At 40.9% G+C, this 22719-nt stretch overlaps 1 protein-coding gene and 1 long non-coding RNA gene across 5 annotated transcripts in view; both read right to left on the bottom strand.

Moving 5' to 3' along the window:
- Window positions 1–1329: 1329 nt before the first annotated feature.
- On the bottom strand, window positions 1330–6404 carry LOC308612109. The gene is made up of 3 exons (XR_014015073.1): window positions 5449–6404; window positions 2322–2375; window positions 1330–1665 (listed from the first exon to the last, which is right to left on the bottom strand). It is a non-coding gene; the product is annotated as an uncharacterized lncRNA (long non-coding RNA).
- A 1757-nt stretch (window positions 6405–8161) lies between these two features.
- DISP1 (dispatched RND transporter family member 1) overlaps window positions 8162–22719 on the bottom strand; it is a 209234-nt gene continuing 194676 nt past the window's right edge. For all 4 annotated transcript variants that reach the window (XM_081225438.1, XM_081225436.1, XM_081225437.1 and 1 more), the window contains exons 5-8: window positions 21780–21907; window positions 21336–21433; window positions 19293–19390; window positions 8162–11792 (exon numbers count right to left, since the gene is read on the bottom strand). In XM_081225438.1, the coding sequence (XP_081081564.1) occupies window positions 8181–11792; window positions 19293–19390; window positions 21336–21433; window positions 21780–21907 (3936 nt within the window). In that variant the 3' untranslated portion in view covers window positions 8162–8180. The remainder of the gene's footprint in view (window positions 11793–19292; window positions 19391–21335; window positions 21434–21779; window positions 21908–22719) is intronic.

Below are 22719 nucleotides of genomic sequence, written 5' to 3'. Positions count from 1 at the left end.
TTTAACAACTATCCTCAGTTGTTAGAGATGGTCCCTTAAACAGGCTACATTCTTTTAAGTCAACTCTTGCCTGTGCAGTTTCTTCCATCTGGGCTGTAGCTCTCTCCTCTGGTCACCACCCACAATACCTGGACCAAGTGTTCGCATGTGGGTCTGGGAGCCTGACACACAGACCTGGGTCAAAAATCTAGTTCTGCCACTACATAGCTATGTGATCTTACAAAAGTTTCCTGATTTTTCTTCTCAGTTTGCACATCTATAAAATAGGGATAATATTGCTGACTTCAAAAGGTTATTGAGGGATTAAATGGTTAATGGATGCAAAGGGGCTACATAGATAGAGAGTAAACCTTCAGGATTCCTTCCCCCTTTCCCTTCTGTTACCCATGACATTCTGTACACACCTTGATTACAGCACTTATGCTGAACGATGCCATTTGGACATTTAATGTTTTTCTTTTCTTTTCTTTTTTTTTTTTTTTTTTTGGCTGTGCCTTGTGGCTTGTGGGATCTTAGTTCCCTGACCAGGGATTGAACCCTGGCTACGGCAGTGAAGACGTGGAGTCCTAACCACCGGACGCCAGGGAATTTCCCAATCGTCTTATTTTAAAAATATTTAAAACAAAGTTAAAACCACTTATATTATAAGCACATTGAAAAACGTATATAAATAACATGAAATTACTCCTTCGTTAATCATTAGTCCCACACTGGACTCTCCTCCCCAAAGACACCCTCTGCTAAAAGGTCTGTGTGTATCATTCTAAATACTTTATTCGCAACTCTGTATTTTTTTTCCCACTTAACAATATACCATAGTTAGCTTATAAAAATATCTGCATCATCTCTTAAGGGCAATACAAAGAATTGCATCACTTTGTTTAACCAGGCGTCTATTGGTGGACATTAAGTTTGTTTCAGATTCTTGTCACGAACATCTGCATCATACTCATGCTGTCCTTCCTGAAGGGAAGATTCCTAGAATGGGACTCTTGTATCACAGACTGTAAACATTCCCAATCATTGTCAGAATCTGCCCTTTCAAAATATTGTGTTGATTTTCACTCATCCAAACAGTGTCTCTTTCCCCACATTCTCTCCAACACTGGACCTTACCCATCTTTAAGATTCTGGCCAACCTGATTGGTTAAAATGGTAAGTCATCTAGTGAGCAGATTGTCCATTTATATACCTCCTTCTGTAAAGTGCTTGTGTATATCATTTGCCCATTTTTCAACTGGGGGTCCTTTTCTTTTCGATTTGTATGATAGAGATATCCATCCTCCATCTGTTACAGGTGTTATAAAACTGCTTTTTCCTCCAGGCAGTCATTTGTCTTTTGTAAAGACCTGGTTACTCCTCTGGGCTCTTGGAAAGCATGGACCTTATTGTCTGCAGGTACCGCTCCTGAGATAGCAGTTGGCTCAGTGCAGGATCTCAGCAAGATCTGTTGCATAAATGAGTGAATCTATTGTACAATGGATGGCAGGCAAGTCAAGGAAAAGTCAGTCTGTATTAGTAAAAGTTCCACGTTAGGAGATTTTAAAATAAAGTGTATCTTCTGAAAAATGTGAATAGCGTTTGTCCATTTTCTGAAGTTTTCATTTTCAGTTCAGTTCACTGCAGTAAAAACCACTGTGGATCTTGAGTTTTGTTTTTCAACCCCTCAAAATAAATATGAAACGAATTTTATGTGGCAGGATTCACGTGTATAAATAGTAAAAAAAAAAAAAACCTAGAAAAATATGTATCTACCTTGAATAAGAACTAAATAAAGATTAACAGGCTAATGAATAATTGCATCATAAGAGTGGTCATACAGACCGTTAAAATTAAGATAGTATCAAGGAATGATTAATTATTTTTTAAAATGACTTAATCATGGTATGTTCATATCCTGGAAAAAACCCTGGACTCCTAGCTTGGCACTTGTCAGTTAAGTGATGAAGTTAAGTCCCTTAACCTCAATTTCATCATTAAATAGGGCAAAAATATCTGCCTAGACTACTTCAACCATCCATCTTTAATAGGGAAGAACAAATCTCTGACGGGGCTCAAGATGAGTTCTCCCGGCCCAGGGTGGTTTTAAAGAATCAACCCACAGATGAAATTGCAGTTTTTGTTACCAAGGCAGGATTTGTGCCTAAATTAGTTTTCTGAATCATAGTGATTCAGAGGAAGGATTGAATTTTGTCTCAAAATGGGCTTTTCTAACCTCTGCTTACTCTCTGATGGCAACATGTAGATATTTACCAAAGTGCTGTATAATTTGTCATGATTGGCCGGGAAGTCATTCACCAAAGGAAATTTACTGTACCTACCAATCACAGCCTAGGGTCCTTTTCAGGGCAGGGCAAAGAAATTCAAGTTGGGATCTGTGAAAGAATTATTCAACAATTCAAGATTATTCACTATCTATCTGTCCTACCTGATATATGTGACTAATAACACATACACTCTTCAGAAAACTGAAGGTAAAGAGATCAAACTGTAGAAAAGAACACACATGAGTGAACTTCAGTCTGAGTGAGGCCGTTGCCAGAGATTTGCATGTTTCTCAAAGCCTTTCCTCAGATCTCTGCAGGAAAGGAAATTGTGCGGGAGGAAGGATAAAGCTTGTGGCTTTACACATCTCGTCCTTTAAGGCTCGTCCTTTAAGGCTACATTGAATTAAGCACTTGCTTGCTGCCAGAATGCAGAGAACTAGGTCACCCCGCAGACCAGAGAGCTTCCCAAGGTAGAACAATGGCTCTCACGGGAGTGGGGAGCCTCCAACAAAGATCACATTTAAGACTATTTAAAAACAGATGCTATTTGATATTCTCAACTAGCATTGAAAACATCTGGTAAAGTTTTGCTTAGAGATACTCCTACTGGACCTGTTTTTTTTTTAATCAGTGATATTTGTAAATGATCATGTGATGTTGCAAAGGCAGTAACACTGCAGTAGTTTTTTAAACTCTTAGAGGTTGGTTTTCTTAAGCAGGCTGAAGGGGCTGTTTGTAATCGTGTTTAGATTATTGATTTATGTAGCAAATCCTTTCCCCTTTAAATAGTGGAAAGCTCAGTTCCATTTCATTGATCAAAAATGTCCAATTAGTGGATAGAGGTTGAGCAAATTTTACCCTGATTGTTACTTTGTTGCAAATTAAAACCAGCTCTTATAAGAACCTTACCTGGTTCCAAAGAAAAGTATCTCTTGCTGCAAAGAATCTACCCTTCACTTTTTGGAAGCTGTAGATTACATTACAGAAAATTACGTGGAAAAAAATATGATTAGATGGGTAAATGTCACAGTATAGCTATTCCAGTAGATTTGAGGACATCAAATGCAACTCCAGCTTTACCACTATAGTCACAGGGTCAGGGATACCACAGAGTCTTTAATAATAAGCACAAAATCATGAAATGTATCCAATTTTAGGTGTCAGGTGAGAACGGTGGAGGTGTTGACCCACATTTCAAACGTCGGCTTAAATCCCCTAAGAAGAGGGCAGATGCTCTACAGAGCTCCTATTAACAAGTTGGGCCACTGACTTATCTTCTTACTGAAAATTAAAAGTATATGGTTCCCAAGATTCCCTAAAAGAAAATCCTTGTGGAATGTCCAGGCTTGGAAGAGTCATTTCTTATACTATGACTTCTGAACTCAGAACATCATTGCTTTATTTCCTGCCCCACTCCCAACTTCATACAGCACTCTCGTGCCCCCAGTCTCAGGAAGTCAGACTTATGGGCAGCAAACATCCATTAGGCTCTGCTGAGTTAGGAAACCATGTCCTAGTTGGCACTTGTGTTGTCAAGTTCATGTTCTAACTGATGGATTAGGGGAGTTGAAAGAAACTTTGTTGATTTTGGTTACTTAATGAGTTGTTTTTATGTGTGCATACTGTGGTTTCAAAAGCCGATGAAAAGAGAAATGACACTTTTTTCCCATGAAAAATCCAAAATTAGGGCAGTTAAAATATTGTTAAGAACAAAAGGCACAAGATTCCACTAATCAGCCATGGATATACATTACTTATCTTTTTCCTGTATATTTAATGCAAAGATAGGAAACTTCTTAGTGTATGAAATTAAACATTAATGAAAGTGGCTGTTTATAAAGAACACTGTGGATTAACATAACAACTAGAGATAAACTAAATGCCAGCAAACAGTTTGGAAATATCCACTAGGGTATAAAGGGTATTTGAACACAATAGTTCTTTCTGCATTAAAAAAAAATCCCCTGTTGAGATTCAACAAATTTCTATTTTCATGACTATGTCTGAATCTTATGAAGAAAACCCAATGGAGTCTTTGGATTTTTTTTTAACATAGGCTTAACTTTTTCTTCTAAAATGACTCTCCTCATTAAAGAGAAAAGACACAGCTGTTTTCAAACTCATTGTTTCCTCATATTTCCTTCAGAATCTGTCCTAACCCCTGGCAGAAAGATGGTTTCCATGTGAGACTATGTGAACGAGGAATACTTCCTAATCTCCTGTAAGACCACATTTGTAAAACTACTCTTCAAATCACCCGTTGCAAAAGTTTTAAAATTGGGAATGATTAAGACTGGGGCAAAGATTATCGTAATGAAATTTAATATAATAACAGCTTAGCAAACTTTAAAGGACGTTGTTTTAGGAGGATGTGCATTTTATAGCAATTATATGCAAGAAATGAATATTACACAGATGAGGCTGTGTATATTATCTTGCAAGAAAAAAAAGGGAAAAGATAGGTTTGAATAAACTATTCAAAATTGTTTGAATAGTTTATTTCAAACAATACAGCTCTTCTCTGTGAAAAACTTTGTGCTCTTGGCCTATTACACTTTTCAATCAAGTAGGGATTTAAAAAGTGACCTTGCAAGGAAGAAGTCAGGAACAAACTTGGTAACACGGAATCGAACCTCAGAGGTGTGTTCTGCTGCAGTAACAGAGAGTAAGAACATCCTTTTCATAAGCAAATACCCTTCAAGTTACAAATATTTCACAGTGAAAGGACTCTTTTCCCCTACTACAATTCAGCCTCTTCTCTGCTTTGCAGTCCCTCTAGGACAATGGATGAAATGTCTTTGTGAAACAGAGCTAGAAATAGTGATCTTTTGCTGCCCAGCAATGAGGAATAATATTTTTAAAAAAGCTTTCTAGTCCCAGGTAACAAATTCTCTGGAAAATTCCTGCATGAAAAACACAGTCAACTCAAAGTCCAAAGTCTGTAGATGAAATCAATGTGGAAAGGTTCCGGCCACAGTCAAGGTTGAGGGTAATTAAGCAGAAGGGGTGGGGGTGGGAGGGAAGACAGGCCCCCCTGGCATCCTGGAACCAGAGCAGGTGCAGAGCAGGCCAAGAGCAGCACAGGACTGAGGCCCAAGGGAGAAGACAAAGGACTTCTCCTCTCCTCCTCCTAGGTCCCTTTCACTCCAGTTTTTATTTTCTAAATGAAATGACTGCTCACCTGAAAGTCTTTCAGGTTGGACTCTCTGGAAAGAAGTTTGCTTCTCCTTTGCCCTTCAATTCAATCTCTGTCCATGCTCAGTATAAAAAAAAAAAAAAAAGCAAAAAAAAAAAAAAAAAAAAACTTGGGGTCACTACATTTTCACTGGCCAACTTTATGTTTACACATTTCAGAAGAAAAACAAAGAATCTAGTGTTGGGGATTGAGAGTCCTATTTTCAAGTGTTCCCTTCTCTTCCTTGGATTTTTCTAACAGAATTAAGTGAACTACAAGGAGATCAACTCGGTGCTTTGTGTCCATCTAGAGGGGTGGGGTAGGGAGGGTGGGAGGGAGACGAAAGAGGGAGGAGATATGGGGATACATGTATACATATAGCTGATTCACTTTGTTATACAGCAGAAACTAACACACCACTGTAAAGCAATTAGACTCCAATAAATCCATTAAAAAAAAAAAAGAATTAAGTGCACTAGGGATGCACATATGATCCCGAAGTCAGGGTTACAAAGGAACTGGTCCGAAGAGGCAGCTTAGCAGCAGTATGTGTGGGAGAGACCTAGTGGGTTGAGTTTCCTTGAAGCTGCACGAGAGGCAGCTAGCTGTAAGGCTTGAGCCAAAAGTTATTTCCATCTCTAAGTGAACTACCACAAGTATCATCCTGTCTCCCTGGGGCTGGTCCTCCTTCCTGTGCTGTATTGGAGTCTGTTTTGGGTACCACACTTGGGCAGGGAGTTTGATAACCTTACTTATCCAGAGACCGTAATTGCTCAGTCAATGTTTGAAATGCTTAAAACCTGGTCATGAGAAGAACAGTTGAGTGAAATGGGGATGTTATGGGAGGACATGATTACTGTTTTCAAATCTCTTTAGGGATGCCATCTGGCAAAGAGATGAAAGATGTGTGTTTTCACATCAGAGAACAGAATGAGGACCGAACAGTGTAGAAAAACTACAGGACAACAGAGTTGGGCTCAACCAAGGTAGTCAGATAGTAAGTTTCTTGTCACTGAAGTACTCAAGCAAAAGCTGGAAAGCTACTTAATGGAAATGTGGTTTGGTGCAGGTGGGTTGGAGTCAATGAATCACAAGACCCCTTCCAACTCTTTTTTAAAAAATATTTATTTTATTTATTATTATTTCTTTTTGGCTGCGTTGGGTGTTTGTTGCTGTGCACGGCTTTCTCTAGTTGCAGCAAGCGGGGGCTACTCTTCGTTGCGGTGCGCGGGCTTCTCATTGCGGTGGCTTCTCTTGTTGCGGAGCTCGGGCTCTAGGCACGCGGGCTTCAGTAGTTGTGGCTCGCAGGCTCTAGAGCGCAGGCTCAGTAGTTGTGGCGCACGGGCTTAGTTGCTCCGCAGCATGTGGGATCTTCCCACACCAGGGCTCGAACCCGTGTCCCCTGCATTGGCAGGCGGATTCTTAACCACTGCACCACCAGGGAAGCCCTCCCTTCCAACTCTTGACAGCTTTTTTCAGGTCCTGAATAACACGTAGGTCTAAGTTGGAAAACCATCCTTAGAAAATAACTTTTGGAAAGAATGTTGTATTTAGAAATATTCCCTCCAATATCCTTCAGAGGACCAAACTTCCCGGAAGGAAGAAGAATGCAGTGGAACTCTCCCTGTCTGGGGCAGGAATGCACACAGTATCAGATGACACCCTGTAAGGAGGCTATGTCATCTGAAGAATTACCCAGAAAGTGTGCTCCAACAGCTCAAGGACTGGAGCTTGAGCTAATACAAGACGCACGAGTGTCATTTAAGATGCTGGCTGCAGGCTCAGCATTTCCAGGTGTTAGTTGCCCAGTAAAATCATCCGTGCACATCCTGAGACACTTGAACCCAGGAGAAAGCAGCCGTCTGAACACATCCCCTGAGGGGCCAAGATGGAAACAAACCTGCATAGAACAAGTTCCTCTATTCTGACTGCTTCGGGGGGCTGGGGCTCATCTGACCTGGGGCTCTCTTGGTCAAGATGCAACTTATCTTAAGAAATGTAGCATAATTTCAGGTAATCACCTCTCTTCATCTGTGCTTTCCCTTCTGTGACACTAACATCACTGTCGCCTGACACAAGATGGTGCTCATGATTCCTGGGTGAATAGATGTAACCATGGAACAACTGTACATTTTGGCTAATGTGGACAAAAGACACCAATTTAGATATAAATGGGTCATTGGCTTCATGTAAAGTCTACCTGTGCAGACAGGTGGAATGCACTATTTAAATGCTTGGCGATTCATTTCTGAATGAAGCCTCACCAAAAATAGAAATTTTAATGTTGTTTAGTTACTGGAGCCCAACTGAAGTAGCTCTCTTAAAATCAGTGTTTGTTTTGAGTCATCAAAAGTCCTTATTACTGACAACCAAAGGCACCAGAATAAGGGTATCAGGTAAATACAACTGCCAGGGAGAAATGAAAGTTCTAGATAATTCAAACTCTAAATCTCTGACTCACTGCTATGAGAGGGTGGAGAGAGAGAGACAATAACTTTTCAAGCTGGGTATAAATGTAAAAAAACAACTGTACTTTTTGAAAATCTAAAATCCCAAATAGCTAACACTTATTAGATAAGTGAGTTTGTTGATTGTTCATATGGAATCTAAAAATATCTCATGGTTTTTGACAAAGTTAAACATGCTTGTTCCTATATTTTTGGACTCCCTTTCTAAACTTCTGGATTTTACTTCCATTTCAAAGGAACAACTGAGGCACTGGTTTAATACAATATTTATTAAAGTGTTTTTATTAACAAACTTTCGCCAGAAAGTTCCGAGTGTGTTAATACAGCAGGCACGTTGGCTTCAATGTTTGGTATTTGACAGTCCACAGAACTGCACTTAACTCTCACAATCCTGCCATGACTTTGTGGATTGTTTGGGCAGGACCTATAACCAGCCTCCCCCATTAAATGGTTAAAGATGAATTGGGGTTCATTCTGACTGAAGTGTTCTGAGTTTACGATGACATCAGTCTGTGACAGGCCTGGCTCCACTTGCCTTTCTGCCTTGTCAGTTGGACTCACTGAACTGGAGTCCTTGTTTGCAGCCCCTCCACTGCCCTCCACGTTCCCGATGTCTCTGTTTTTACAGAGTCCCCTTTGGTGTGTCTCAGGAGCACAGCATGCTTTGTGTAAAGCTCCAGCGCTCCTGCAGACCAATGACGACGGCTCTGCCATCTTTGGAAGATGCTCTTCTAGGCTCTGAAGACTGTGTACGCTGGTCTTACCGAGTTTTTCTTGGACCTGAATGTGCTGACCCGGGTGGTGGAAAAAACTCCTGGGCAGAGAATTCTGCATTCCAGGGGGTTTCACTCTGTCCTGTAGACAGGGACAGTGGTGGATGTGTGGGATGGGATGCACGAAGCCCTCGGGGGCTTGGTGTGCAGCCTTCAGAGGGGCCAGGCCGTTCTGGACATGCATGAAGCTGCTGGCAGTCGGAGCACACTGGTGGCACAAGCAGTCACGCATCTGCTGGCAAGACGGCAGGCCGTATTTCAAAGGTTTGTAGGCATTTGGGCAGCTACATCTCTGATTCAGAGAGAAGAAGTGACACATGGTGTGCTGTTCAAGAGAGGGCTGCAACAAGGCAGAGCTGGTTTCATTTTTGGTGCTTTGGTTGAGTTCGCTGTTGTAAGCTGTGTGTACAGGCATCCCTAACTTCTTTGCCTGGCTGTTGAAAAGTTCAGAGCAGATGTGGGTCTCTTCGTAAGTGGTCTTCTCAGAGGCCATACAGCTGTGGGCTGCCAGAGGTTCTAATTCGTAAAACTCATGCTCTATTTCAGCTTTTTGGCCCCTGGGATCTAAATGATAAGCATTCACGGTGTGTGTCTTGCTTTGTCCCTTGTCACCAGGACTTGTCGACAAGGTGTGGGAGAAGGCACTGCATTGGAGTTTTTTAGGTAAAGGAATCTGACCACAGGTACCCTGCGGCCCAAGGCACCGGCACATGCACTGAAAAAAGAAGGTGGCAAAAGCCCAGCTGATACACATGATGAGCATCATGAAGGTGCCCAGCTGGGTGTAAGCCAGAACCGTGGAGGGCATCATCATGGCCCCAGCCACGAAGGTGGTGAGTGCGGCCATGGCAATGGCAGAGCCCATGCGACTCAGAGAGAAGATCACCTTCCCTTCTCGGTCGGTATCCGGGGCCAAGCGGTAAGCAACCCCATAATGGACGGCAAAGTCTACAGACAGGCCGACCGCAACCGAAATAGTGACCGACTCCAAGACGTTTAGCTCCCAGCCCAGCAGGACGAGAGAACCAACGGTGACAAATATAGTTCCGGCGATCGAAATGATGGCATAAAGGCTTATGATGATGTTCCAAGTTGTAAGCAGCATCACACTAAAGGCCACGGCCACGGAGAGCCCCATGGCGATGAGGGTGCCATCAGAGAGGCTGTCCTGGAGGTCATAGAACTCCAGATTGCTGACAAACCAGCCGTGGCTGAGGCCCTCTGGGGCAGAACTCAGCTCGTTGGAAATCCACAAGTCCACCTCTTTATAAAACTGATGCATCTTTTCATAAGCCAGTGTGAAGAGGTAGGTGCTTTGGAACTCTAGCACGACTGCCCTGATGGTATCATTGATATCAAACCTTGGCCCTGGGGTTTTGCTATCCAAATGGTAGCCCGTACTCCTCTCCAGCTCCATGATGGCTCTCTTGATGCACAGTTCGAAAATCTCTTGCTTATAGGGGAAGCTCCAGTGGCTGCAGCACGGGTACAGGGTAGGCTCATCGCAGTCCTGGTTTTCCATCCACTGCTTGAAGGTCTCAATGAAGCAGCTGGTGAAGTCCTGTTCATCAGTCTGGTGAAAGAATGTCTGATTTCTCAGTTTTTGACAGAACTGCAAAATCCAGACCTGGGAAGCTGGGCTGGCGATGTTAAAGCCACCGTCTAAGGTCAGCTTCCCTTTGCTCTTAGGGTTTAGGGGGTTGCCATTGTCTTCTGGGGACACACCCCAGATGACCGTGATGGGCATGTGGAGCTCCTCTCCGTGGTGGACGCGCTCGAACATGAAAAGCTTTTTGTACTCGGCGTCGTAACGTTCAAAAGGGTGGGACGACCTGAACACCTGGAACTCGGACAGCTCCAAAGAGGGCAGCTTCATCTTTGGGTTTATGCAGACGATGTAGGCCCCGCCCACAGTTAAGGCCAGGAACCAGACCAGCCATAGGTAGCGAAACTTAATGACGATGCACGGCAATACTTTTTCAAAAAAAATTCGAGACGCTTCCGAAATGGCAAAAAGGACTTTGTGGCACTTCTGACAGGCCACTGTCCAGCAGCTTTTGTTATCGTATATTTGCTGCTGGGGCTTCTTGAAGCAGCTGAAGATATTGAGAAGATACCGCTCGTGCAGGACAACCACGGCCGGAAGCCATGTGACCATCAAAACATAATTCACCAGTATAGCTGTCCCCGCGTATACCCCAAAGCATCGGATGGCTGTGATATTGCTCACGTAGTTAGCGTAAAAGGCAGCCGCCGTGGTAAAACTGGTGACGAACATGGAGAGGGCGGCGTGTTGCAGCGTGATGCTCACCGTCTCTGAGGTTTCCACGTGAGGCTTGTCAAATTTGGTGTAGTTCCAGACATCACACAGGACAAAAGCATCATCCGCCCCAATGCCCACCAAAATAATGAGTGCAGTGAGGTTCATAAAAGGGAAAAATTCAAAGTTAAACACCACGCGGTAGAGAAAATAGGACACAATCAAGGAACTGATGATGGCAAACATGGTCATCAGAGTGATAAACATGGACTTGGTGTAGACACACATGACTGAGAGGACGATCACGATGGCGATGGCAGGATACACAGTATCCATCAGAAGATAATCCTGAAACAAACTGTGTTTGATCCCAAACTCAATCCCGGTGATGGTGGTGACGCCGTCGGAAGCGTTCCAGTTTTCGAAGTTGTCCAAGTAAATGTTCATCATGCTCTCCCCTTTCTCTGTGGGCGAGAAAAGCATGCTGTACTTTAAAGCGGGTGTGTAGTCGGCTGTCTTTGGGGCCATAAAGTCTTTGTCCACCAAGTAGTGGAGGATCTGGTACACAGCATTGTACTTGGTACATTTCCGTGGCACATTGGTGCACTTGAGCTGGTCCTTCCTCCGGGCCGCCATGTCCCAGCAGTCCGGCTCCAGGGTGCCATTCTGGTAGTGTTTGGCGCAGGTCCGAAGTAGCTTCAAGGTATGAGAAACGTCTCGCTCGACGATTTTCTGGCAGGATGATCTGTTGTTCAGAATAGCGATGTAGTTCCCCAGCGTCCAGCTGGGGCAGCAGGAAGCGGCCGTGGTCCTCTGGCAGAGATCACCAAACTGGGGATGAGATCTGATCTGCAGAGACAGAGACACGCGGAAGAACTGACGTTTAAAATCAGTTCACAGAAAGGTCTGAATGACGGTGGCCTTGAGGGACAGGAAAGTTACAGAAGTTATAGAATCATCCTCTGAATTAGGTATCGGTTTGAACACAAGGTGAGTCTTCCCCCCAGATCTGCTCTCTTCTGCTGCAGAAGGCTCCCTAGGTTACTTCATTTTGAGCAACAAACTCCTATTTGGGGATGACATACAAGTGTGAAACAATTTCAATCAATGCCAGTTTGGTTTCAAAAAGGAGGTAAAATTAACACCTCTTTAGTAAACAAGCCTTTTCAAAGTCACTTTAAAAAGCAATAAAATGGATAGGCTGTGAAGCTTATGTATGTATACCTATGGGATTAATTAAGAGAACAATTGCCCAATTGATATATAAAACGAACTTGTGGCTTTGACTAAAATTTCTGGTAATCAGCGTGAAATATTTGGTGACAAAGGTACTATATTTCAGTCAACTTGGAGGCAAAGATGATAGTCTCTAGATAACTGTCAGACTCAAAAAAGTGATTCTGGTAATATCAGAAGCCAAAGACGCATGAAAAACCTGGAATAAAATTGTTTCCTGATATATGAGTAGAGGGGGAAAATGTTTCTAAATTAAAATTATATGTGTGTGTATATATATATACATATATATATGATTTTAAATAAACATATAAAAGTAATAAAATACTTCAGTAGGAATTTAATTATTTCTTCCACATCTTTCAAAGTTTATTCAAGTTGGCTAACTCCCCCTTTTGGGGAACTTTCTGTTTTGGTAAACAGGGGTCTGCTGCATATTAGTAAGTATTAACAATTCTGGATTTAACGTGGATAGTATTTCATTTAGAACACATTCCTGGAGAAGGCTTTCCTTCTTACGGCTGTTCTTGTTATAGAAAATTGACATTTGTTCCAATGTCAAAGCTGGCATTGCTAAGATTAGAGTGAGGCCTGCACAATCCCATCATCTTAAAAATCTATAAATTACAAATGGCCCCTCTTCCCTGAGGGTGAGAATAAGAAATATCCCCCTGCTCTTGAGCCTGTCCAGAGACTCCTCCGGAAGTTGCCAGGGCTAAAGACGACCCACTCATATCACCTTCCCTCATCTCTATTTACCAAAGGTTGTTCCAGGGAAGAAACTCCAAAGTTCAAGAAGGGCATGAGTATTCTTTTTTCTAATAAGATTAAAACCACACTTTCCCTTTTATTAAAGTAGGCTTTATCAATCATGCATTGAAATATTTTCTCAAAGTAAAAGTTGGCACAATTCACCTCTTTAGAACTTAGACTTATCCAAGAACCAAGTTACTTGTAACTTGGCTATGAAGACACTTTACTGGGACTTGTTCTGCAGGGGCAAGGTGTAGATGAAAGGAGACTGGCCACGTATTGTGAATCGCTGAAGTTGGGTGACCTGCACATAGGGATTCACTCTACTATTCTACTTTTGCCTCAGTTTGCAAATTTCCATAATAAAAAGTTGTTTTTTTTTTTTTTAAGATACTCTATTGGGGGTAAAGAAAAATGAGTCAAAGGGTTATTATACAAGTGTACTAAAACAATGTTGATTTTAACAAAGGTTTAATTTTTAAGCTCATTTTTAAAGAGCGATAATTACTTGACATTTCATAAAATAGGATAATTAATATTTAATTGTTTCTAGCTTAAAATATTCACATGTGCTAACTCAGGGGAAACTGAACCACCTAATAAATAACAGGAAACCCTGGAATAGCATCTCTCAGATAACCAGGTTTACCCCACAAAGAAATAACAGGCAAGTCCCTGGGGTCAGCCTGGTGAACTGAAAGAAAGGGAACACAACCCCAATGCCTGACAGTTTACAGATGGAAGAAAATGAACTGTATCCATTATGAAACCCACTATCAGCTAGAAGGACCATATTTGTACTTGCTCAAATAACCAAAAGCCAAAGATAAAGGAAACAGGGTTGCCAGCTAAAACTGGAAACGAAAGCACAGAATTGTCCTTGAATAACCCTTTCAAAGAATTGCAGGGGATTTTTATGTGTGTATCTGACCAAAGATTAAAAAGTTGGACATGACAAACACAGACCAAATACTACTTTGATGGCTGCTATCAAAAATAAATGCTAGGGCTTCCCTGGTGGCGCAGTGGTTGAGAGTCCGGGGACACGGGTTCGTGCCCCGGTCCGGGAAGATCCCACATGCCGCGGAGCGGCTGGGCCCGTGAGCCATGGCCGCTGAGCCTGCGCGTCCGGAGCCTGTGCTCTGCAACGGGAGAGGCCACAGCAGTGAGAGGCCCGCGTACCGCAAAAAAAAAAAAAAAAAAAAAAAAGCTAATGAGCCTCTGGAGGGCCAGTCCTCACATTCAAAGGTGATGGCTGATGTACAACCTTTGGAAAACAGTTTTTGAGGACTCTTTTACAGGGTAAGAAATAAGGACAGAGAGAAGACATTTATCCTGCGTTGGATGCCAGTGCCCTGAATCTAAAGGAATGGAGCTCAAGGATTGCCTAGGCTTTCAGGGAGTATGTCCCCATCCATCCATCCATCCATCCATCCAAAAGGAGAAATATTTATTGAGCACCTATCAAGACAAATAAGGCAAAGTGGTCCTGCCCTCAAGTGGCTCACAGTGAGGCAGGGAAATCAGACAAGAAAACAAACCGTTACAATTCAACACGAGAAACAGCTTATTATGTGTAAGGGTCTATGTGAACCTGTGGACAGAGTGCCAAAGTCTGTAAGTGAGATGGGATAACGGCACAACTTAGTCATCTGGGACTGAGATAACACAACACAGAGTCCTATTTTATATTGTGGGGCTTAAAGAGCTTGGCAAGCAGGTGTATCTTTATGCAGAAGGCAGCTGCACCTTTGCCATATTCTTGGGAAAGGGATTGACAGGAATGATTTTGAAATCTTTGAAGTTTATAAAAATAAGGATGGAGTTAATGAGAGCAATTTCTTGCAACTCTCATGAGGAAAGCCCTTTTCATTCTAGGTATTCACAAACGGGATTTTTAGGGATCATTTTGCTTACGTGGTGCTAACACGTCTTTGCACACTTCCCTAGTTAGAGAGTAGCAGGGGTGGAGTTGGCTTCAAATAAGAGTAAAGGAAGAGGAGAGAAAAAAGAAGAAACCAGCAGAGTTTTAAATGATCCCTTAACTTTCAAAACCAATGGCCAAGTTGGAGATATGTTAAGAAGCTAAGGAAAGAATAAAGGGAAGAAAATTAAGCCCTTAATACCAGGTTCATTCAACTGCTAGACACTCCTTCCCCACGTGACCAAGTTCCTCATGTATTGAAAGTTGAAGGGAGCCTAGAGAGGAAGAAGCAAGGGCTCCACAGCTCTCTTTAAAACAAGCACCAGGAAACACATTTCTGTGGTCCTCTAAGCGTGTGAGGGGGGCATTCCAGCTGTCCACAAAAGCTGCCCAAGTAAAATGGGTCTTAGGCACCAGATTTCAAATCCCTTCTACAAGCTGATTCCTCTGAGCTCCAACATCTACACTATGCAAAGACTAAGAAATAGGGTAAAGGGCTTCCGGCAGAGTCAAGATTAGAGACACACACACTTCTTTGTTACTAACGACTCTCTGCCAGTGTGTCCTGTAGGAATGTCAAAGTGCAGAAACAAGTAATGAAGAAGATCAGGGGAGTCAACTGAGGCTCCTTTTGAAAGAGTCAAAAAAAAATCCCAAGCATTTCTGTGAGGAGGTAGACAAGCATCAGAAACAGAAGCTCTTCACTCTGGAAACCAGAGCCCATCTGAACTATAAGTGGCATGTAATTTAAATGGGATCTGGAATTTGAACTCAACGTATTATCAGCACAGGCAGGCGGCCACTGAAAGACCTGGTCTCGTGACATTACACTGATTACCAGGTGTTTTCTGGAGTCAACCCACCAACAATTAAGCTCTTCTGCTCTGTACCATTTGGTGTGTGTCCCATTCTACTTGATAGTTGTTAATAACCAAGTGGTTAGGTACAATAGCTAGGATTTGAGGTGGGGGGAAGAAAGGGAAAGACTGCCAAGTAGCCTCAGGACACATTTTGCTCAAACCGCCATAACAAATGAAAATCCTCAAAGGGTCTTGAGCTGGGAGACTCAAAAAAGTACAGTAATAATCTGAACTGTTGACCAATAGTTATTATTTAAGATATCACTGAATACATTATCTCTATGAGAAACATATGTTATTCTGGGTTCCTAGCAGAGTTTGAGACTAGAATCCAAGGGCATTTGCAACTGGCAAAAAAGTATTTAATTTAAAAAGTTAAAATTACAACCATGCTCCTTGAGGTAGTATTTGGGGACCTTGATTCTGTTTATTCATTTATTGGTGTGGATCTACAATTGGCTTGACCATTCATTCAGATGTACGTGTCTTGGGTCTGTTCCTCAAATTTTCACAAGAGGATCACAAATTGTTATGCTCTTGCCAGGGATTACAGACTTGAACTCACAGCTATCCAATCCTTATTATGAGCCCAGTAGGAATAAAACCTCAGACAAGCAGATATCTATTCTTTTCTATAGTCTAAATTTTGCAGATGCATCAAGCCAAACCATTAGAAACTCCGTATTTAGCTTTCATTGCTTTATCCCTGTAGAAATGCTTCTGCTATAATGTTTTCCTGCTACCAACCTAGAGATATGGTTTACAAACCAACTAAGAATCAATACTGTACCTCTCGTAAACCAGCTAAGAACTTTCTTCACAAAATCACACTTCTTCTATGAAACCTATGGGAACAATCCTTTTCTGTCTTAGTGTGAGGAAAAGATGGGCTTCTTCTGAAAAACACATTTGTTACTCTACTTAAGTGACTTTTGTCTCTGATCATGAATTCCTTTTTGCTCTGGCTACCAGGGAGGTTAGAGACAAGTTTGAAGCTCACCACCACTCAAATATACAGAATTGTGGGGTATGCATTATTCTGTGTTCAATCTCATCCTTAGCTTTATTATTTTCCTCCCATTATTGTCCCTTCATGTAATTCATTCAACTTCTTTATCTTATCCTTTCTGTATACCTTTTTGTAAGCTACCTATTGATGCTGATTTTTATCATCTGAAATATATATAAAATAATATACTGTTTTCACTTATGAAAGCTATAATGGCACAGTACTGCTTACTGGCTTTTGAGTCCATAAGAGTCTAAGATGTATTCATAGAATAAATTGCTGGATCTTTTTAAGAAGTATACTTATTCTAGGCCATGATGATTCTTTGAGGTTCAGTTGAGTGGGAAATGGTATATACAAGTCAAACAACGCAAAACACAAATAGGGGGAGTGGTAATCTGCATTATGGAAGCAGAAAGAATGGTGGGTAAAGGCACAGATGCTGGAATTAGGCTGGGTTGAAATCCTGCATCTGCCACTTGCCACCTGCGTGAACTTTTCTCATCTATAAAATAGGCGAAATAATAGTGCATCATTCCTAACACTGTCATGAGGATTAAATGAAATAATTCAATAAAGTGTTTGGAACACTTCCTGACAAATATTAACAACACTCAATAAACATCAGCTTTAATCAACTGAGTGAATTCAATCACTCTAGTGTCTTCCAGGGAGGGAAGGTCTCAAGATTAACTTCAAGGGTAGACTAGCGAGATCTAAGAGGCATAGAAGTTAATGAACTGTTCTCATCCAAGGTGTGATTATGAAGTAACCAGACTCGCTTAACTTCTCTAAACTTAACTGCTCATCTGTTAAAATGTATATTAACGCATATATGTGGAATCTAGAAAAATGGTACAGATGAACCTCTTGTAGGGCAGAAATAGAGATGTAGACATAGAGAATGGACATGTGGACACAGAAGGGGAAGGGGAGGGTGGGATGAACTGGGAGATTAGGTTTGACATAAATACACTACCATGTGTAAAATAGATAACTAGTGGGAACCTGCTGTATAGCACGGGGAGCTCAGCTTGGTGCTCTGTGATGACCTAGATGGTGGGGGAGAGGGGGAGGGAGGTCCAAGAGGGAGGGAATACATGTATACATATAGCTGATCCACTTCATTGTACAGCAGAAACTAACACAACATTGTAAATCAATTTTACTCCAATAAAAAAAAATGGTGTTATTCCAAGGTCACAGGTCCATTGTGAGAGAAGTAAAGTACCCAGCATAAAGCCTTGCACATAGCAAGTGCTGTACATATATGCTACTTTAGAGTTAACCTTCTATATGAGAAGGGTTGTAACCCACAACAAGAACTGTGTTGATAGCTTCTAAGTAACCTACTGATAGCTGTAGAACAGAAGAAAATATGACAAATAAAAATTGACCACTGATGAAGAAACTTTGGGTTGTTTATAGATAGTTTGTGACTTTGGTCTATTTGGAGCTGCACAGAGACAAGATGTCACTCACAGAAAATCCCGATATCCTCATCAATGCAAAAGTTATTTTCAAAATATATAAAGAGACTTTCAGAATGAAGAATAAAGTCAGGAGATCTGGGACCAAACAACTAGGTGACCTGGGTAAGCCACTCAGTGCTCAGAAGGTACTTATATCAGCACAATGAGATGCTGGTCTGTGGGTTATCTCAAAGAGTCCTTTCTACCTCCTGTTCCATTAAGAAATCCTGTTGACAGAACAGGTCATTGCACTGGATTGTCAGTCTAGCTCTTAGCAGGGCATGTGATTAGATTTTCAACTGACCAGTGATTTTACGTTTTCGAATTATGCTAAGAACACAAGTTCCTTTTCTACCTGGTTACTGTGCTTGGGCAAGGCCATTAGTGACATCAGACAGCAGTTTCTACTTGGAGAAACTACCTCTGAACACATGAAATTGACAGCTCTTCCAAGCTCAGTAGGTGACTTAACACTTTCTGGTGCTGTCTTCATGCATCTTTCTGTCTTGTAATGCAGCAAGGTGTTTAGAGTTCAGAGCAATCTGGATTGGATTACTTTGGCCATTTCCATAGATACTGTATTTATGCCCTTTGATGTCCCCTTTCCTAGCCTGTGCCTTAAATTTTCCTTTGAGGTCATCGGCCCAAATGACCCACTGATTGCCAGAAAGGTGAGCATTTCATCTCATAATTAAGATGCTGATAATCGCCTCAGGGGGAAAATGGAGTGAACAATGAGACTAGATTAGGAAGAGAAAATACAACAAAAGAAGAAAAAAAAAAAAAGGCTTAACTATTATCCTGAAAGGAAATAAGCTGTGAAATAATACAAAAGACTATCATGGACAAAGAACATGAGTGAGAAAGAAAAAGAGTTCTTTATTAAGGAAGATGGTTTGTTTTAAAGGTGGGGAAGCAGAGACACTTTGATCCTGGGATCCGAAAGAATGCGAAGCCACTCTGCTGGTGTTTACTCCTCGGTAGGTAAGCCACTTGAGTGCTTTCATCTGATCAGGCACCAGGGTCAGCAGTAAAAGGAGTTTCAAAAGTATAACCTTATTTGTGCTAGACATATTTCAGTTTTACTTTACATACCCTTGAATTATCTACATTGCACATTGATTTAATTGCAGGTAAATTCCACAATGTCTCCCCTCCAGCTGAAGTAAATACTACTCTGGAATATCGGTCACCTGGTGATAGGAGAAAAAAAAAAAGAAAAAGGTTTATAAATTATTCATTTATTTCAGAAGACTCAGCGTTCAGAAATAATTCAAACTGGGAAACCTCCTGGGCAATTCATTAGCAGTAGGGAATCCTGTCTTTCATTAAACTCCAGGAGAAAAATGTAAAAAAAATTTAAAGAGTAACACTATAATATTGCTTTAGCTCAAAGCCTTTGTCTACTCACTATATCTTAAAAACCATAGTAGTTATGTAACATATCTAGTTCTGATCAGACTGTAATTAGGAAGAGCAATCCATAAGAACTTTCAGCAGAAGATCAACTGAATGCCTCCCTCTTAATTTCACAACCCATTACCCCAATGGTATATAAAATCAAAGAATGATGCACCAGGGAATATCAAGAATGGATTATAAGGATGTTCTCTTCGGCAGCTAACTAGAGAGCAAAGACGGCAAGTGATCAGCTTAAAAGCACTAAAAACAGTCAACTAAACACAGAACGCTGGCCAGGATCACAGACATACTCCTCATTCTGGTTGAGTATTCAGAGTTCTAGAAAAAACATTTTGAAAATTATACTAATACAAAATATATTTCTGAATAAGGGAGGTTGTGTGATATCCTGGAAAGAGCATGGTCTTCAGAGTTAGAACTGGGTGTAACCAGGTTCTGTCATCTACTAGCTGGATGATCTTAGGCAACTAACAACTTTTCTGAGCCTCGGTTTGGTTCCTCATCTGTAAAATAAAGACAGCAACACTTTCCCAAATAGGTGTGAGAATTAAATGAGGTACTGAAAAATGGGTGCTCAGTAAGTATTGTTTCTGCTTCCTCAGCCATTAAAAAAATTAATATGAACCAACTGAAACAGAGTAGATTCGTTTTATATGATCTAAAATGCCTAATGGTGCTGACAAAGAAAATCAATTTGCAAATTTATGAATAAAGCTTTATTACATGAAAAACTTCATGGTCACAAAGTTTTCTTTAGTAAACTCTTGTCTTCAAGACAAATAAAAGAAGATAGGGAAAAAACATATTTTAGAAGGATTTTCAACAACAACAACAACAAAAAGCTGAAACCAGAAGAGCTTCAATGTTAATATTCACTTAATCAGAAACTGGAGTTATTGCAATTCCTCATCCGTAACCATGAGGGCTAATCAATGACTTTCAAACTGACACATGTTTCCTTGAGGCCATGAACTCCTCCTTCCTGGCAGCTGCACAGAGACCAGGCTGACTCTAGGCTACAGCGAATTTTATTTAGTGAATTTGCTGCCAACATTTAGAGATCTGGTGATTCCACAATGAAATCTGGATTCCTGGCCTCCGGGAATTTCTTACAATCTTTGGGCCCTCAGTTTTTTCAAGGCCACATTCTGCTGCCTTCTCCTCAATCACCATCACTTCCTGCATTCTTAACCCAGCTCAGTTTTCTCACTCATATATGAGCTAGGTCCCTGAGGCATTCAAGCTTTGGACCTCTGGACTTTATTTCGTTCATCTCGCTACCTGTAATGTCTAATGACAAGGCTGGCACAAGAAGGCTATTAATATAGGTTTTCTGAATGAATCAACAATTTAGATATACATTTTTGATAATACTGTAGACTATGTCAGGATTCAATCCAAAAAATGTACAAGGAATTTTTTAAATGCGTTGAGATTTGGGGCAAGGTCAAGAATTTTATTAGATTTATATCTTTCTTAAAACCGAATATAACTCAATCATCTCTCATTAATTTTTAATTTTAGGTAAATAAATTCAGATTAGTGGTTGACTGAGCTAGAGAAGTAAAATTACAAGTTAATTAAGCTAAAACCCCTTTAGGCACCATAGGAACAGTGAGGCTGTGTGACCAGCCACCTAATCTTGACAGTCTAGGTTATCAATCATGTTCAATCCCAGGAAACTCTGAAAGGTTTGTCATCTACGATGCCACTCACTTGGAACGTCACAGAAAAAGCTGTCCTTGTGGAAGTTCCAGTCAACTTCTCTTTTCTCTCTTTCATAATGATCATCTGACCATCTATCATCCCGATGGCTGAAATGGAACACAGTTTGATCTTCAATCAAGTCCTCACTATTTCAAGGCTGAGAAGCCTACTGGTAACAATATAACCTCAAAGTCATGACCTAGGAAGCACTTGATATTAAGTCGGAAGGATGAACATAAGCAACCAACATTAATTTTCTCACTTCTGAAAAAGGAAGAAAAACCCCAAACCCTCACTAATATACAACAAAATCTTAAAAGACAATGACAATTTCAACAAATTCAGTGGCAAAGATTTTGAGCCACATATTTTAGATGTAATCTTTTTGCTCAGGCAATGTTTAAAAGTGGAATTCATTAGCAGTGGTTTGTCTAGAAGTTAATAAACGATTACCTTTTGGCTTGTTCATCTGCATATTTAAAGGGATAATTTGCTAATGTTGCTTTGTATCCTGTATTTTTCACCATGTTATTCCATGTGACCAGTCTCTGGCCTATTGCAGTCCCTCTTGGTTCAAAACCCTAAGGCAAAATATTACAAATTCCCATTAGTGTACTTCATTTCAGGCTAAGTATAGTTATAACAGCTTGGGAAGGCAATGTCAAGGTGATGTATAGCTTTCAACAGAAAATATACACGTTCCTCACAGCTACTCCAGAGGCGAACTGCATTAAAACAAGATGACTTGACATAATAATGATCACCTATTTACTGTGACAAACAGTTTGATTCTTTGGTATGTTACATGTCTCAGGAAAGAGGAAAAAAAAATACTTATCTGAAGCTTCTCTTCCAAATTCATACCTGGCATTTATTTTTATGTTATAAAAAATCATGGTCAAATTAAATCATGTTATGCGTGCAACAGTGTTTTACGAAGAGTTTATCATTATCCTTGCTCATACTTTCCTCACTATTCCACTTCTGAGGGACATTTACTTAAAAACAGACCCTGCTATCTCTCAGTAATACTGAAATTCCTTTAACGTCTTTGGGAAAAAAGGTGACAGTCAGTCTTCAAGACTTTTTGAAGACGTTTTTACAGTCTGCAGATTCTCCAGTTTTCTGCTTTTTAGTTTAAACATGGAGACTAAGAAGCCAATTTCCAGATTTTTGTTGGTGAGCAAGTTACCTGACCCCTTTTAAGAACCTGAGAATACAGACATGTCTCTACTTTTCAGAAAGAGAATTGTATACTTACTGATAGATTGAGAAGGTTTTTAAAAGAGATGGGATACTAAATAACATAATGCAACATGTCTTAATATACTTAATCTTTTGAGATGATTGAGGGCTAAAGAAAATAAACAGATTCTACTGGCTCAATTCTCCT

Source organism: Mesoplodon bidens (genome assembly GCF_964165515.1).
Source record: "Mesoplodon bidens genome assembly, chromosome: 2".
In the NCBI taxonomy this organism is placed as follows: Eukaryota; Metazoa; Chordata; class Mammalia; order Artiodactyla; family Ziphiidae; genus Mesoplodon; species Mesoplodon bidens.
The sequence above is the reverse complement of the archived record's forward strand: the minus strand, read 5'-3'. Positions and strand labels throughout refer to the sequence as shown.